At 40.8% G+C, this 14,845-nt stretch overlaps 1 protein-coding gene across 1 annotated transcript in view; it reads right to left on the bottom strand.

The window, feature by feature from the left end:
• Positions 1-14,845, bottom strand: part of ZNF385C (zinc finger protein 385C) — a 268,137-nt gene that overhangs the window by 20,214 nt on the left and 233,078 nt on the right. The window contains exon 3 of the mRNA XM_026682788.2: positions 1,395-1,537. Coding sequence (XP_026538573.1) covers positions 1,395-1,537 — 143 coding nt within the window. The remainder of the gene's footprint in view (positions 1-1,394; positions 1,538-14,845) is intronic.

Raw genomic sequence — 14,845 nt, 5'->3', positions numbered from 1 at the left:
TCTACTGAATAAACACAATGAGCCATAACTAAACCAAATTGGTTAACTTAGTTCTCATATATATATAGCTATGAAGAATATAACATGATTTCCTTAACATCCAGGCTATTAATTATTTCTATCAACTGGAACTTCAATTTGTCCAAATAACAGATTAGATAGTAGTAGAAATTAACATCAAAATTATTTGTTTTTTCCATCCTACTAGAGCAAGGAGCAAATATGGCAATTGTGATTCTACTTTTGTCTTTCGTTAATTCTTTCTATATAATATTCCATTTTTCATTTCAAAGGGAAAGATAAACAGGTTAACATATAGATCATCCATTATTCATTTGTTAACATTAGTTTGCTCAGAAAATAGAAGTTAGTATCATTCATTGAAAACAGTACTGCTCTCAAGCAGACAAATAGTGGTATAATTACCACTGTAAAATATAGCAAGCAAAATCTGGAATAGGTAAATGGAGAAAGGCAGTTTCATCAATGAATTAATAATCCTAGTACTGTAGTTAAATGGATCCTCAACATTCAGAAATATTACATCAGATAAAGAAGCAAAAGTGCAAACCTCTTGAAGACATCTACTGCCTGCTGTGAAAACAGGAGACCAGAATAGATACTGCATCTGTCTTTGTTGAAGATGTTCAAGCACAATTGACCCCAACTTGAAACCTTCATGGTCCTATACTGGATGGGAATTTTTGGAGTTGCAATCCTATTGAATTGCGGGGGAGGTAGTGCCAAGAAAATGGAAACATGACTGTTTTTAAAGGATATCAGATACACAATTTTAGAATTTGTGACGATTGACTATATCTCTATTGTTTTGATCTTTTGAAATACATGGAAAACAAAATTCCAAGGAAACAAAGAGTGCTTTGCATTACCTATTATGGGAAATCAGTAGAAAAGTAAAGTCGATTTAGCGTATTATTCTGGAACTCTGTGATTCCGCCCATCAATTAGAAAGCCACACGACAGCTATATCATTATATGGCTATCATTATCATGGCATCTTAAAAAACCCCTGTGACCTTTGCATCTCTCTTTAGGTGTTAGCTTAAGCATTCTATCTGTAGGTGTGGGGCATAATATGTTGAACATGATGGGCTATGTGTAGGCATCCTGCTCTTGCTGTATTTCTATAGCTACCACGCATAGATCCAGTGTATGTGTCCTGTTTGACCTTGGAGTCTATAGATCAACAGGGTGAATTATGCAATGAGCAAACAAAGAAGACTGAGATAAACATTGGCCTAGAATAGTTATATTCTAGAGTGAAAATGGCTAACTCAGAAAGTAGAGGATAGTTTTGCTGCTACCGAACTCCATACAGTGCTAAGGACATGTTCTGTGAGGATAAAGAGACAGATCAAACTAGAAAAACTCACCGTATTGAAATTAGGAAAGAGGTTGAGTGGTGGGGTGCCATTGAGGCGGAAAGTCAGAAAATGCTTGATATCCAGGGATGGATGTAAAGACCGTCCTGGGATGGGAAGTGAGGCTAAGAGGGAGCTGTTGTGATTAGCTGGACCTAGGAATCAAGAACAGAACAGAAATAAGGCATATGTTTCAAAAGATAGAGCTAGGAGAGGCTGGCTAATATTGTTCCTTAAAGCAGACCTTCCAATGTGGTGTACTGCAAGAAAGTGGCTAATTCGTTATGAGAACTAAGAGCCAAATTCTAATCCCACTTCTTATAGTACATGCTTTCATTCAGGGGTGAGATTCAATTTTTTTAACAGCCAATTCTGTGGGCATGGCTAGGTAGCCGTGGCCATGTGACTGGGTGGCCATGGGCTGTTTTTTGTGGGGGGCAGCCCCCAGTTCTTTGGGCCTTCTGGGCCTCAGGGAAGCCTCCTGGGGACATTTTTGCTCCCAGAAGGCTTCCCTGCTCAGGAAGAAAATAAATGGAGCACAGTGGGGAGGTGCAGTGGGGTCCCCCTCCATTTTTTGCCTTCCTGGGTTTCAGGAAAGCTTTCTGGGTGAAGCAGTAAGTCAATGAGGGGCATCCCGGCACAGCTGATGGTCGGGAAGGAAAAAAAGAAATACATTAAGGAGTACCTGGGCAGGGAAAAACCCAGTCAGCGATATTGGGCATGTGCATGATGTTGCGCATGCACGATAAGGATTGACTGGGTGGGGAGGAGCGGGCGGAGAGGGCAGGGGCCAGCCAGGGTCATGATTTGCCAGTTCTCTGAACTGCGTAGAAAGGGCATTGGTACTTACCTGATATGCCAGTTCTCTTTGAGCTGTGAAGAGCATCCAGTAGTGGGGGGTGCTTCAGTCTCTGCACGTCTAGGCTGGACAATTTCTGGAACGCTCCTCCTCCTCCATGGGACTCCTCCTCAGCGCTCCCCAGTTTTGGCGAAGATGAGAGAATAAACACCACTCGCCCTGAATGCCTTAACAATTCGTTGGCAGAAACGGGACCCCACCAGACGGAACAAGGGGTGGGGCTGGATGCTCTTCACAGCTCAGAGAGAACGGGTGTATTAGGTAAATACCAACGCCCTTTCTCCTATGAGCTGTTCAGAGCATCCAGTAGTGGGACATACCAAAGCTTGGCCTGTCCTATGGGAGGGACTCAGTCTGGCTTGGAATTCCCTCCTGGTCCCCGTGGACCCGTTGCAGAACTCGTCTGCCAAAGGAGCCCTCAGCGGATGCAAACACATCTATTTTATAATGCCTGATGAAGGGCAATGGAGAGGCCCAGGTTGCGGCTCGACAAATATCAATTATTGGTGCCTGCATGGCCCACGCTGCCGATGTTGCTGCGCTCCTTGTTGAATGAGCTGTTATGCCCCTGGGCACCTGTAGTGATTGAGTCTGATACGTTTTCGCTATCGCAGCCCGTAGCCAACGGCCTACTATGGAGGAAGAGACCTTGCATCCCTGAGTGTTTGGCTGAAATGACACAAATAAAGCTTCCGTCTCCCGGAAAGTTGCTGTGCAGTTAATATATATTCGCAATGCTCACCTCACATCAAGCCGATGCCATTGTAGTTCCAACCTTTGAGATGGCCTGGGACAAAAGTTAGGAAGTATCAGCTCTTGTGCCCTGTGAAACGCTGAATTAATTTTGGGTATAAACGTAGGATCAGGACGAAGGACCACCCGGTCAGAATGGAAGACACAAAGGTCTTTTCTGATCGACAAAGCTGCCAGTTCCGAAATACGACGAGCGGAAGTGATCGCTACAAGGAAAACCACTTTATACGTCAGAAATTGGAGACTTGACAATTTCAAGGGTTCGAAAGGGTACTTAGTGAGGGCAACGAAGACCTTGTTAAGGTCCCAAGTGGGATAACAGTGAACTGCTGGCGGGTGTAAATTTGTGGCTCCTCGAAGGAATCTCCGTATGCGTGGGTGATGAGAAAGTAGACCTTCAGAAGTGACAACCGATGTCAAAGCTGCCACCTGCCTTTTCAACGTATTAGGTGATAATCCCTTGTCAAGCCCCTCTTGTAGAAACTCTAGGATTTGAGCCACTGATGGATAGATGGGATCAGTTTGAGACTTAGTACACCATTTGCAGAAACTGGACCACGTGGCATTGTAGATACGAGTCGTTGAGAGGCATCTGGCAGCTTGGATGGTAGCAATAACTCTGTCGGAAAACTTTTCGCTCTTCAGACGTCTCTGCTCAACCTCCAGATGGTCAGGTGCAACCATTGAGAGTCTAGATGTTGAAGGGGTCCTTGGATTAGCAAAACCCTGTCCGACAGAATTCTCCATGGTGTTGATAAGGATAGACTGCGGAGGTCTGCAAACCCCGGCCGTCTGGGCCAGTAAGAAGCTATTAGCAGCAGCTCCGCCCTCTCGTCCAGCAGCTTCTGGATGACCTTGGGGATCAGAGGAAGTGGTGGGAATGCATACAGAAGACCCTGGGGCCAACGGCAGCGGAGCGCGTTGAAGTTCTCCGCTTCTTGCGAGGGGTACCTGGAAATGAATCTGGGGAGTTGAGAGTTGAGGGGGGAAGCAAACAAGTCTACCACCGGCTGCCCGAATCTCCTGACCGCCTCTTGAAACAGGGTCAGATGGAGGCGCCACTCCGATTGATCGATCGTGGCCCTGCTTAGCCAGTCTGTCTGTGTATTTGACAGGCCCAAAATGTGTTCTGCTCTGATGGAAAGTAGATTGCTCTCCGCCCAACGACACAAGCGCTCCGCTTCTCGCATGAGGTGTTTCGACTGTGTGTCCCCCTGTTTGTTTATGTGAGCTTTGGCTGTTACGTTGTCGGTCAATATTAGTATGTGTTGATTGCGTACCTGTGGAAGGAAGCTGCAGAGAGCCAGGTATACTGCTCGAAGCTCCAGCCAATTTATGTTGCACGACTGTTCTATGGCAGACCAGCGGCCTTGGGTTGTGAGCGATTGAACGTGAGCTCCCCATCCAAACAGGCTGGCATTGGTGGTGATGGTAAGTCTGTGTGGCTCTTCGAAGAGGCAACCTCTGTTGATGACTGGTCTGGTCCACCAGAGGAGAGATATGAAGACCTCTGATGGTACCTTGACCTTGTATTTGGAGTTGCTTCAGCCGGAGCGCTGGTACGGGAGCAGGAACCACTGGAGGGATCTAGTGTGGAGCCGTGCCCAAGGGATGATAGATATACATGAGATCATCTTGCCTAACAATTTTGATAGTTCAGCTAGGGACACCCTCTTAAGACCCCTGATCTCCATAACTAATTGCTGAATGCTATTTAGTCTATCTGGTGACAGGTAAACTTTGCCTTCCACCGTATCTATGACTGCCCCCAGATGGATTAACCGAGTCGATGGTGTTAAATGACTCTTTTTCCAATTTATTGAGAACCCGTGTTGTTGTAGGGATTGTAATGTGTTCTGAGTATCTCTGACTGCTTGATGATTGGAAGATGACAAAATTAAGATGTCATCAAGGTAACACTGGAGTCGTACCGGGATATCACAGAGATAAGCAGCTAGAGCTGCAAGAACCTTCGTGAAGGTCTTGGGGGCAGAAGCTAGTCCGAAAGGAAGGGCCACATATTCGAAATGGTGGTTATTATAACAGAATCTTAGAAATCTATAGTGGGAAGGCCGAATAGCAATACGTAGGTACGCCTCTGTCAGATCTATAGATGTAAAGACGCCACCTTTTCTGATGCCAAGTAAGATAGATTGCAGGGTGTGCATTTTAAACTTACGATATACTAAGAAACTGTTGAGACGTTTCAGATCTAATATTGCTCTCCACCCCACCCCCCAAACTTTTGGGAACAACAAAAAGATGTGAATAGAAACCCCATCCTCGTTGGTTGGTGGCTACTGTTTGGATGGTCGTATGTCCAGTAGATGTTGGATAGCTGTTTCCATGAGATTATATTTAACCGGATCTCTGGAGAGAGGGCATGACATGAAAGAATCTGGGGGAGTGGATTGAAACTCCAGCGCAAGGCCAAATCTGATCGTGTCTCTGACCCAGGGATTAGACGTTGAAGAGTCCCATTGGTCCGTGAATAATTTAAGGCGTCCACCAATGGGAGCCAGGTCCGGGGAGTTATCTTGGACATCGAAAAGACCTGTTTCCTGCTCCTTGAAAGGATCTCTTGGATTGACCACCCCTTCTGCTCCTATCCCTGAAGTCGGACCTGTCAGGCTGCTGCCCTGGTCTGAATGATGGAGGTCTCTGGTATCTGGGTGAAAAGGGTCCCTGGTAAAAGGGCCGGAAGGATCCCCTCCAAAAGAACTGAGGGTTTCTAGAATCTGACTTCCGAAAAAGGGAAGGTAGAATTTTCTTTTTGTTTCAGGTTTCAATTAGTAGCGGATCAAGGGAAGGGCCAAACAGTCTGTCTCCCACAATAGGAGACGAAGCCAGCTTGCATTTGTGCTTAAAGTCCGCTCGCCAATGTTTTAACCATAGTAAGCGTCGCGTTGTGACATGTGAAGTAATGGCCCTGGCTGAAAACTTGACCGCATGATAAGTTGCATCAGCAGAGAATTCAGCGGCTGCTATAAGTTTAGCAATATCTTGGTGCGCTCTAATGTTGGAATTAGGGACATGTTCCCGTAAGAGGCGGAGCCATCTGAGAGAAGAACGGGTAAAGAAGGAGGCGGCCGTGGCTGCTCTGATAGCCCATGCGTCAGACTGATGGGCCCTGCGTAGGGCTAGCTCGGCCCATTTTTCCTCCAGCTTTAATGCCTCCAGCGCTTCATTGGGAATGGAGGAGGACGCTAATTCCACTATAGGTTCATCTACCTCGGGAATATTCAAAAATTTTGAGAAATCAGGGGCCAAATTGAAATATTTCCTGTCATATCCAGTCGGGGCCGGGTACGCCGCTGCAGACGCCCACTGTTTCTGTACTAGGTCCGAAAACATGGGAGGAACTGGGATCACCTCTGCCTCCGCTACTGGTTGGTTGAAAATTAGATCTTCTGGTCCCTCTTCTGAAGGAGCTGGAGTGGTAGAAGGGGTCGACTTGTTCAGGCGCGCAATGTTTTTTGCCTTAAACAAGAGAGATCTGAAAAGTTGTGGGCGGAATAAGCCTGTAAATACCGGCTGATCGGGAACAAGGCCCTCATCCTCAGACATCCCCCTTTCTAAGGAGTCCGCTTCTGACAGGGGCTTGCTGTCATGTATTGATCCTGATTCAATCTGTTCCATTTGATCAATTTGATCCACTTCTTCCTCCTCCTCCTCCTCCTCCTCCTCAGTCAGCCCTTGGAGGGGCATTTCCCCTTGTAAATGTACCTGGGTATAGTGTTGCTCTGACCTGGTCAACGACCTCAGCGATTGGGAATCATAATCAGTGGTTACAGGATGTTCCCTGGTCAGAACTGCATGTTGAAGACCTGCTGCGATTCCCTGGCGGATTGCCAGCTCCATCCAGGCCTTCATCCTCTCTGGAACTTCCTCTGGAAGAATGTCGTCCTGTTGAAGACAGGCAGCTGTTGGAGTGAATGTAGCTTCGGGAGCCCTTCGTGTGGTCTGTGTTCCAGGTAACTGGACCTGTTGGCTTTGGGGAGCCAAGCTGCACCTGGATGAGAGGGAGAGATCTAGGGGAGGAGGGTGGGAAGAGGTAAACGGACCTGGACTGGAGGAGGGAAAGTCCTGTGAGACCCTGTGCATCTCCCGTGTGCACTTATCTGCTTTTCTAATGCTTTATGGCCCCTGTTGGCATCCCTTTCTGAAGCTTTAGAATTCCCTTTAGCCTGCTTATGTTTGTGCTGAGATTTAGCTTTGACCTTCAAGGATGAGGTCTGAGAGCTGCTACTGCCTGCCATTTCGATTGAAGAAATTACAGTATGCTTGTTATTCAATGCAATACTGTGAAGGCGATAGGCACGCCCAAGGGCCTGATCTTAGGACAGATCGGTTGCCCTATGATTTTATTCCCCTCTTTTCTCTTTTTCTTCTTCTTTTTAAATACCTATCTATAATGAGTCGTATCTCAGTAATATTTTATTGATATTAAAATATTATACCAAATAGATGATTATTTTTGTTGTTATATAATCACTAATATATATAGCTATATATATATGAATATCAATTAAATAGCACGAGGCTAAATGTTGAAAATCCAAACAGCCAAATTGAGAATGCCTAAAGGCCCAAATTGATAAAAGTAGAGGCCTTCAACAGCTTCCCTGCACAGGCGGACACAGGCCTAGGTGCTCGCTGTTGTGCCGCTGGGTTGATTGGGCTGAGGGTTAAGCCAACAATTTAAATGTAGAAATAGCCTCGAATGTAGAAAAAAAACAAGATGAGGGTATAATGATCTTCCCAAGTGTTCCTAAGACAAACCTCTGCTCGGGACAGAAAGTACCTCACACAGAATGAAATGAAATATAGTCAGCGTGGCCACAAGGTCTTTGTAAGAAAAAATGGCCTCCGGCTGTTAACCTTTTGGCACGTTCCCCAGCAGCAAACTCCCACCTTGTGAAGGAGTAGCCTCCGAGGGCTCTTCCTATAAGGCTAAATGGCGGGGAAGGGTGGAAGGCACTAAGTGTTTGAATCTTCCACCCCCAGGCAGCGGGGAAGGAAAGCAATACGACTCTGATGTGAGCAAAGAGCTCACGCCGCTGTTCAGATGAAAGAAACTCTGCGGCTATCTGTCAGAATGGCAGGGGTAGAAAGAGCGGTTGTGGGGAGGGGGCGCAGAGCAGCGCCGAAACCTCCCTCTGCTTTGGGGCGCGAATCAGCGCTTCCCTGTAATGCAAGTGATCTCCGACTGCCTGATGTTAAAGTGCCAATGTCGAGAGATCGTAATGCGATTAGAAGGCTAAAGAGTTCTAAAGACAAGCTGATCAATTTTCAAACCTGCTAGTAAAGAAATGAATTTTCCTGTTTCGGCTAAGGAAGAATCACAAGACCTGCCTATCCCTCACGAGGCCGAGCCAAAATTGGGGAACGCTGGGAAGGAGTCCCGTGGAGGAGGAGGAGTGTTCCAGAAATTAAGCCCAGCCTAGACGTGCAGAGACTGAAGCACCCCCCACTACTGGATGCTCTGAACAGCTCACAGGAGAATCTTAACAACTGATTCTATAGAACCGGTCCGAGCCGGTAGAATCCCACCCCTGCTTTCATTGCTTCAAAACTTGTAATCTATTTCAGACAAATGCATTTGTATAGAAATTCAGAAGTCTACACTCTAACAAACACATGGTGTGTGTGTGTGTGCATGCATATAATAGAACATTATATAACAAACATAAAATATCAGTATGATTCACTCCTTAATGGTTGCAAGCATTGTAAATATACAGTAGAATAACACATGTTGGAAAATTGGATAATTTAATCACTCCCAACTCCAAAAGCAGAATTATCCAGTTGCTATTGTCTCCCAGCATGAATAACCTCTCTAAGCATTCTTTTAGTAATGAATCATACCAAAAGTAATAATTCAAATAGACATGTGATTAGCTTCACTGAGTCAAGTAATTTTTATTCATAATGCAGGATAAGTCATGTTAACTTTTATTCCCTTTTTTCATTTTTTAGATATACTAGAACACCTTAAATCTCTCTAATATGTCAAGACATCCATTTCCTGTAATGTCTTCACTAAAGATATCAGACTGATCTTTCCAGAGATTGAAAGAAAATGTCTTAAGAAGCAATGGGCTGCCTTAAAGTTTTAGAAGTCTTAAGGCCCTGCTCTTAAACTCCCCAAATGGGGAAATGTGTAGAATTTGGTGTGGGGCTTTTTTTTTTTTGACATAGCCCACTTTGGTATTGTTATTGAATCACTGGCCAAAACTGCTGCAATCTTCAGACAAGGTAAAAGCTGGAAGAGTAACTCACAAGCTGGAATCTGTCTGTCCTGGACATATGAATCAACCCAAAATTAAAACTTGCAGTTAGAAGAATGAAGTGGGACTCCTGTTTCCATTCAGAAAGGAGCCCTTAGAAACATATGGAATATTACTTTATTATTCAAAAAAGAGCATAGTTTTGACCTAGGCCATATGGGAGCCAGATTTTTGAAGGCTTTAATGCTTAATCATGCTGATGGTACCATACCAAGAAAAAAAAAAAAACAAGCAGAGTTACTATAAAAAAAAGGATTGTAGATTTTCTGGCCAATAGAATAACAATTGGAATGTCTTAGCTACACAGTACTACAGCTGATATAACCTGTATCATGATACACATTCAAAACAGAGAATGTTAGCAGCTGTTTTCCTTTCTATTTCTATAACAAACACAATCTCCACTTAATTTTCTTTCCTCTAGATTGGCCATCCCTTAGTTCTTTCAATCTTCACTCAAAATAATTTGCTTACTTGACCCATCCATAAAATTGCTCATTCAGGAATTTCTAGTATACTATCCCCTTATATTCGCTGGTAATTAGCACGAGGACACTGTGCAGAGATTGTTTGATACCTTTTGTTGTGTTGGATACCCTATAATTTTCTTGTATTTAAGATTTTGTATTTTGGTTAAAAGCTATCTTAGGAAAATGAAATCCTTTTCAAGGCCTTTCCTGATTGCCCTTCTTTTTCCATTATTCACATATCAAAATAAAGTGAACACCTGGCCATTAGGCATTCCCTGGCATCTTGACAGACCTTCTCAAGAATCCCTTTTAAGTACTTCATATAAATTAGTGGATATTTTGTTCACTTTGCAGTATCACTTATACTTTCAGCAACAGGTGCAATCTAAATGATCCAGTCAATAGCTTTCAGAACAGCTGATAGAACTACGGTGATATTTTATCTAGAGCTATCCTAGGGATGTCATCTGAAATCTTCTATTAGTTACGATTCTGTTTCATCACATAGAGATGCTTCCAAAATTCTCCTCATTTCAAAATTCTCCTCAGATTTCATTGTTCCAAAGGAAAGCAGACTGTTAAAATACAATATTGCTCTGTGTTTATTTTCTCATTTTATATAGAAAGCTGTAGTTTATTAAAAGTTTCAACTAAGATCTATACCTATATCCCTTAAAATGTGTGGGTACAAATAGAACATGGCAACAAAGGGCAGCTAATTATTAAATACTGTTGCTTTATTGAACTGCTCTTGATATGTGTGGGAGATTTTGCAAGGCCCAGTTAAAAGCCAAGCTAACCCAAAATTATTTTCTCAGGAAAAACAAAATATTGGCTCAGCCATATGATGTCAAGTTGGGCAATTATTCCTTTACAAAAACATTTTCCTGGGAAAACTGCGCTGTTATCTTGGTAATCTAAACAACAGCAGTTCATCCTTATGTGTGCTGCCTCAATCATAATTAGACTAAAACTTTGTCTTATGGCAGGATTACTTCTACATTTTATTTTCACAATTTGCAAATGGTGTACATACAAGAATTCTTGCATCTGACTTTATGCATTTCTCTGATGATAAAACAGACTGTAAATGTGGACTTCCAAAAAGCTAAGAGAAAAAAATGATAGAACACTGCTTTTATTTATTGCATGACCAAACCCAGAACAGGCTTGATGCCTTCCATCAATCCAATTGGCTATATTTACCAATAAAAAATGCTTCAATGCTATTGAAAATACAGAGTAAAGAGAACACTTTTTAAAACCCTGAGCTATGGCCATTTTTTCTACTGATTGTAGAAGGGTGCCTTGAAGGTGCAAGTGGCCTCTTTTTAGCAGCCTGGTCAAATTTCTCCTGTCTCACAAACCAGTTCTAACTCAAGGGTGAGGGGGAGAAAAATTGGTTTGCTCCATCAGGCATGTACTGATCAAATTATTGTCAATGTCACCCAGAAGGGAAATCTGAGGAACAGCAGGAAAAAAAGCCACACAAACATGTTTCATTTATTCATGTTTAAAGCAACAAAAGCAAACATGTCAACAATTTAATACTTATTCTGGCATGGTTGCTGCAGAAAATTTTAACTTCACAGCAACTTTTGTAGGGCTGAAACAATCTCCCAAATCATAATAAAACATTCTCTCTTGTTTTCAACTCGGTGTTTTCCACTCGGTGGACCATAACTCTCACCATAATGATATTTGGAGAGGATGGGCTTGTAATCTAGTGTAGGGAACACAGAGATGAACATGGAGAAGGAATGCAATGTCAATTAGAAAACCATGAACTAAGACCAGGAAGGGAAGAAGATAGAGAGAAAGAAATATAAAGTGCTTCTCCCTGGTATAATAGGAAGGAAAGGGAAAAGTCTTTCAGTTATTCAAGATGTTATTATTATAGTATATGTTAATAAAGTAAAGTTTCTGCGGAGACCATTTTTGACTTGGCATATCTTTTTTTAAAATAATTTTTTATTTTATTTTAAAACAAATCCATCTTTCAGTTATACAGTGTGTTGACTAGGTACATATATCTTGTGCAACTGTTTATATTTTGTATATCTTTCTTATTCAGGTTATATTCTTGTTACAAACTACTCAATCTTATATATCTTATCATTATAACAATATCATTTAACTACTTTATTTTCCAACCATTTATAAAATAAATCCCATATCCTATAATATTCTGCTTCTTCTTGTTCTTTAATTGCCAGTGTTAAAATCTACTCATTTCTGCACATTCCATTTCAGTTATTCAAGATGTTATTATAGCATATATTAATAAAGTTTTTGCGAGACTTGGCTTATCTCGAAGGGCTGACATCTAGAGAATGAAGGCTGATTTATCTTTCTTCATTAATCCCAAAAATTTAATTGATAAAAAGGATAAAAATAAAATTTGCAAGTGTATGCACAGGTATATGTGAAATATAATCTTGTAATGTTAATCAAATATTAATCAAAGGGAACAAACAGGAAAATAATATCCAATCATATAGTTATTATATGGAATGCTGATATCTTTCATTTTCAGAAACAAGCTTCTAGACTTCAGAACCATAAAACGAGATATGTGCAAAATATATTGAGTTTCCACTAATTGCATGAAAATGAACAGTAGCTGTTGGGAACATCTCAAGGCCATATATATAATATTCCTTGTTCCCCGATTATTCTGGTTACTATTCCTCATTCCCTTTAAGGTAGATATGTTATTTTGTGTAGATATTTGTTTGTATTTGTTTATTACTTTTAAATAATTATTTTCTATCTTTCTTTTAAATAATTATTTTTCTATAATTGTATTTGTTTATTACTTTTAAAAAATTATTTTCTATATATTTCAAAGTATATTTTAAAAAGATGACAAATATATCACAGTAAAATGTCTTGAACATCTGATGCATAATACATACTTTCTGAGTAAGATGATTTAAAAAGCTGATAGCCTAGCTTTTTTTTCCTTGTATAATATAAATTTCAAGAATAAAAACCAGAAAGACTGTTCAATTCCTCAAAGGATTGCTAGCTCACTATTCACTACTGAATAAAATATATTTATCTAGATTTGCTTCCTGATTATAAGGTCAACAACTAGGATAAGGACACAGTCAGAAAAGACAATGAACCATTGAGACTTGCAGATAATTTTGATGTCTCTGCAATGAAACATCCAGTCCCAGCCAATGCAGGGATGGAACAGAATTAACAACTGATAGGAAAAATTGGCTGGAAGAAAGTGAAATAAAGCACTTTAAGGTCACAAATGACTACATTATTATTTTTCCTGTGGTGAACCAGCAGTTTTCATGCTGTATGCAGTTTAGAAATATTATATTAAGACAGTGAAGATTACACTAGATTTGCAGCAATGCTTCCAACGTGACAAATACTAGCATGCCAATTATGGTGCCTTTCAGTATGATTTGAGTCTATGGAAAATCTTTACAATAATGCTCCTTTCACAAGAATACCGGAGAAAAAAAATTGAACACATAATTAACCAACATATTCATTTTGAAAAATATGTTTCCTATGCTTATGAAGAAAAGATGATAGTATGCAAGTCCTGGGGAATGGTTGATGAAAATGATGGTGCTTGCAGAGGTGGCCAAATTGACTTATTTGATTAGAAAAAAAAAATCTACACTAGTGGCTGACTGGAAACACTTCACAAACTTTTTGCAAGAAACAGAAAAATGTACTTATACTTTGGGTTTTGATTATTAGAAAGACAACTGAATAATAGAATTGAGGATTTCTTTTGGTAACCACAAAGCAAGAGATAAATTTGTAATCATAATTACAATGGTTGCTGAGGGGGTTATGTAAATTTTCTTCTTTCTATTTTTTTATCTTTTCTGTTTATCTTCATTTTCTTTTTGTATTAATTTGAATTAGTTTTAAGCTTTTTAAGTATGTATGTATATATACATGTTTGTGTGTGAATGTATATGTACTGTATATCTCTATCTCTAGGCATCATGGTCAGCTTCTTCCTAACATAATTGGCAGTAGGACAAAATCTGAAGACATTTATCATAGCAAAACACAGAATACAATTTGTGAAGAAAAAAATTATCTCCATCTGCAAAGCAAGATTTATATATTCATTTAAACATGGTTGGAGATGGGATGTTCTGAGGCAACATAGATAGGAATTGGGAGCTCTCCATGGTTCTGAAACTGACCTGAAAATTTGCTACAATATAATACTAGCTACCTTTCCCTTGCACATTCTTACCTTTGACCGATCCTTCTCATGTCTGTCTGGATGCTGATCTCTTGACTTCTTGGATTTTGTCAAAATAATGGAGTCTGACAATGTTTGACCAACATTTCCTAAACTAAAGATGCATTGCAACATTTTGGTCAGCATAACAGAAGTGCAGTCATCCTTGGGTCTGGAGGAAACTACATTAACATACATTTTGCTGCTCTTACAGCTTATCTTGCATAACTCATAACTAAGATTGGATGATATTGCTGCCCTATCACAATATGTCTCACAATATAATGGAGTAGAGTTTCCAGGCTGCATTTCATGAATTCCTTTCTATCCTTTTTCCTCCTCACATTATTACCTACTGGTGGGAAAACCAAATATCAATTGTTCCCTGACAGAGGCTAAGGTTTGTTATTATGATTTTATCTACTTATTTATTAGGTTTCATTTTAATTATTTACAGGATGGTTCTTTTGACAGGACTATTGATCTCCTGGGAGAACAAATACACTTATGAAATGATTTCCTGATTGATGCCAACTTGAGATCATCTGGATTACTACCTAATTCCTGGAGATCTTGTCAGAAAAATGGAGGATCAATATATCTGTGTCAAATAGTCTCCTCCAATTGCAGTTGGACCTATTGTTGTGTCTTACTGTATTATTTCTCATCCATAAAGCACAATAAAAAAGTGAAATCTAATCTATAGACATGACATGCGTATTTTGACATCTTTAAAAATGTTAAGGCGGGACACCCCTGCTATTAAAAGGAAGAGCATCTGTGATGACAAGAATCTTAAGAGCAAGAAGCTAGAATATGTAGGAGAAGGGGCATTGGTGCTTACTTGATACACC

This window comes from Notechis scutatus, chromosome Z, assembly GCF_049901735.1.
Source record: "Notechis scutatus isolate UNSWTSFEM ecotype Mainland chromosome Z, rNotScu1.2, whole genome shotgun sequence".
In the NCBI taxonomy this organism is placed as follows: Eukaryota; Metazoa; Chordata; class Lepidosauria; order Squamata; family Elapidae; genus Notechis; species Notechis scutatus.
The sequence above is the reverse complement of the archived record's forward strand: the minus strand, read 5'-3'. Positions and strand labels throughout refer to the sequence as shown.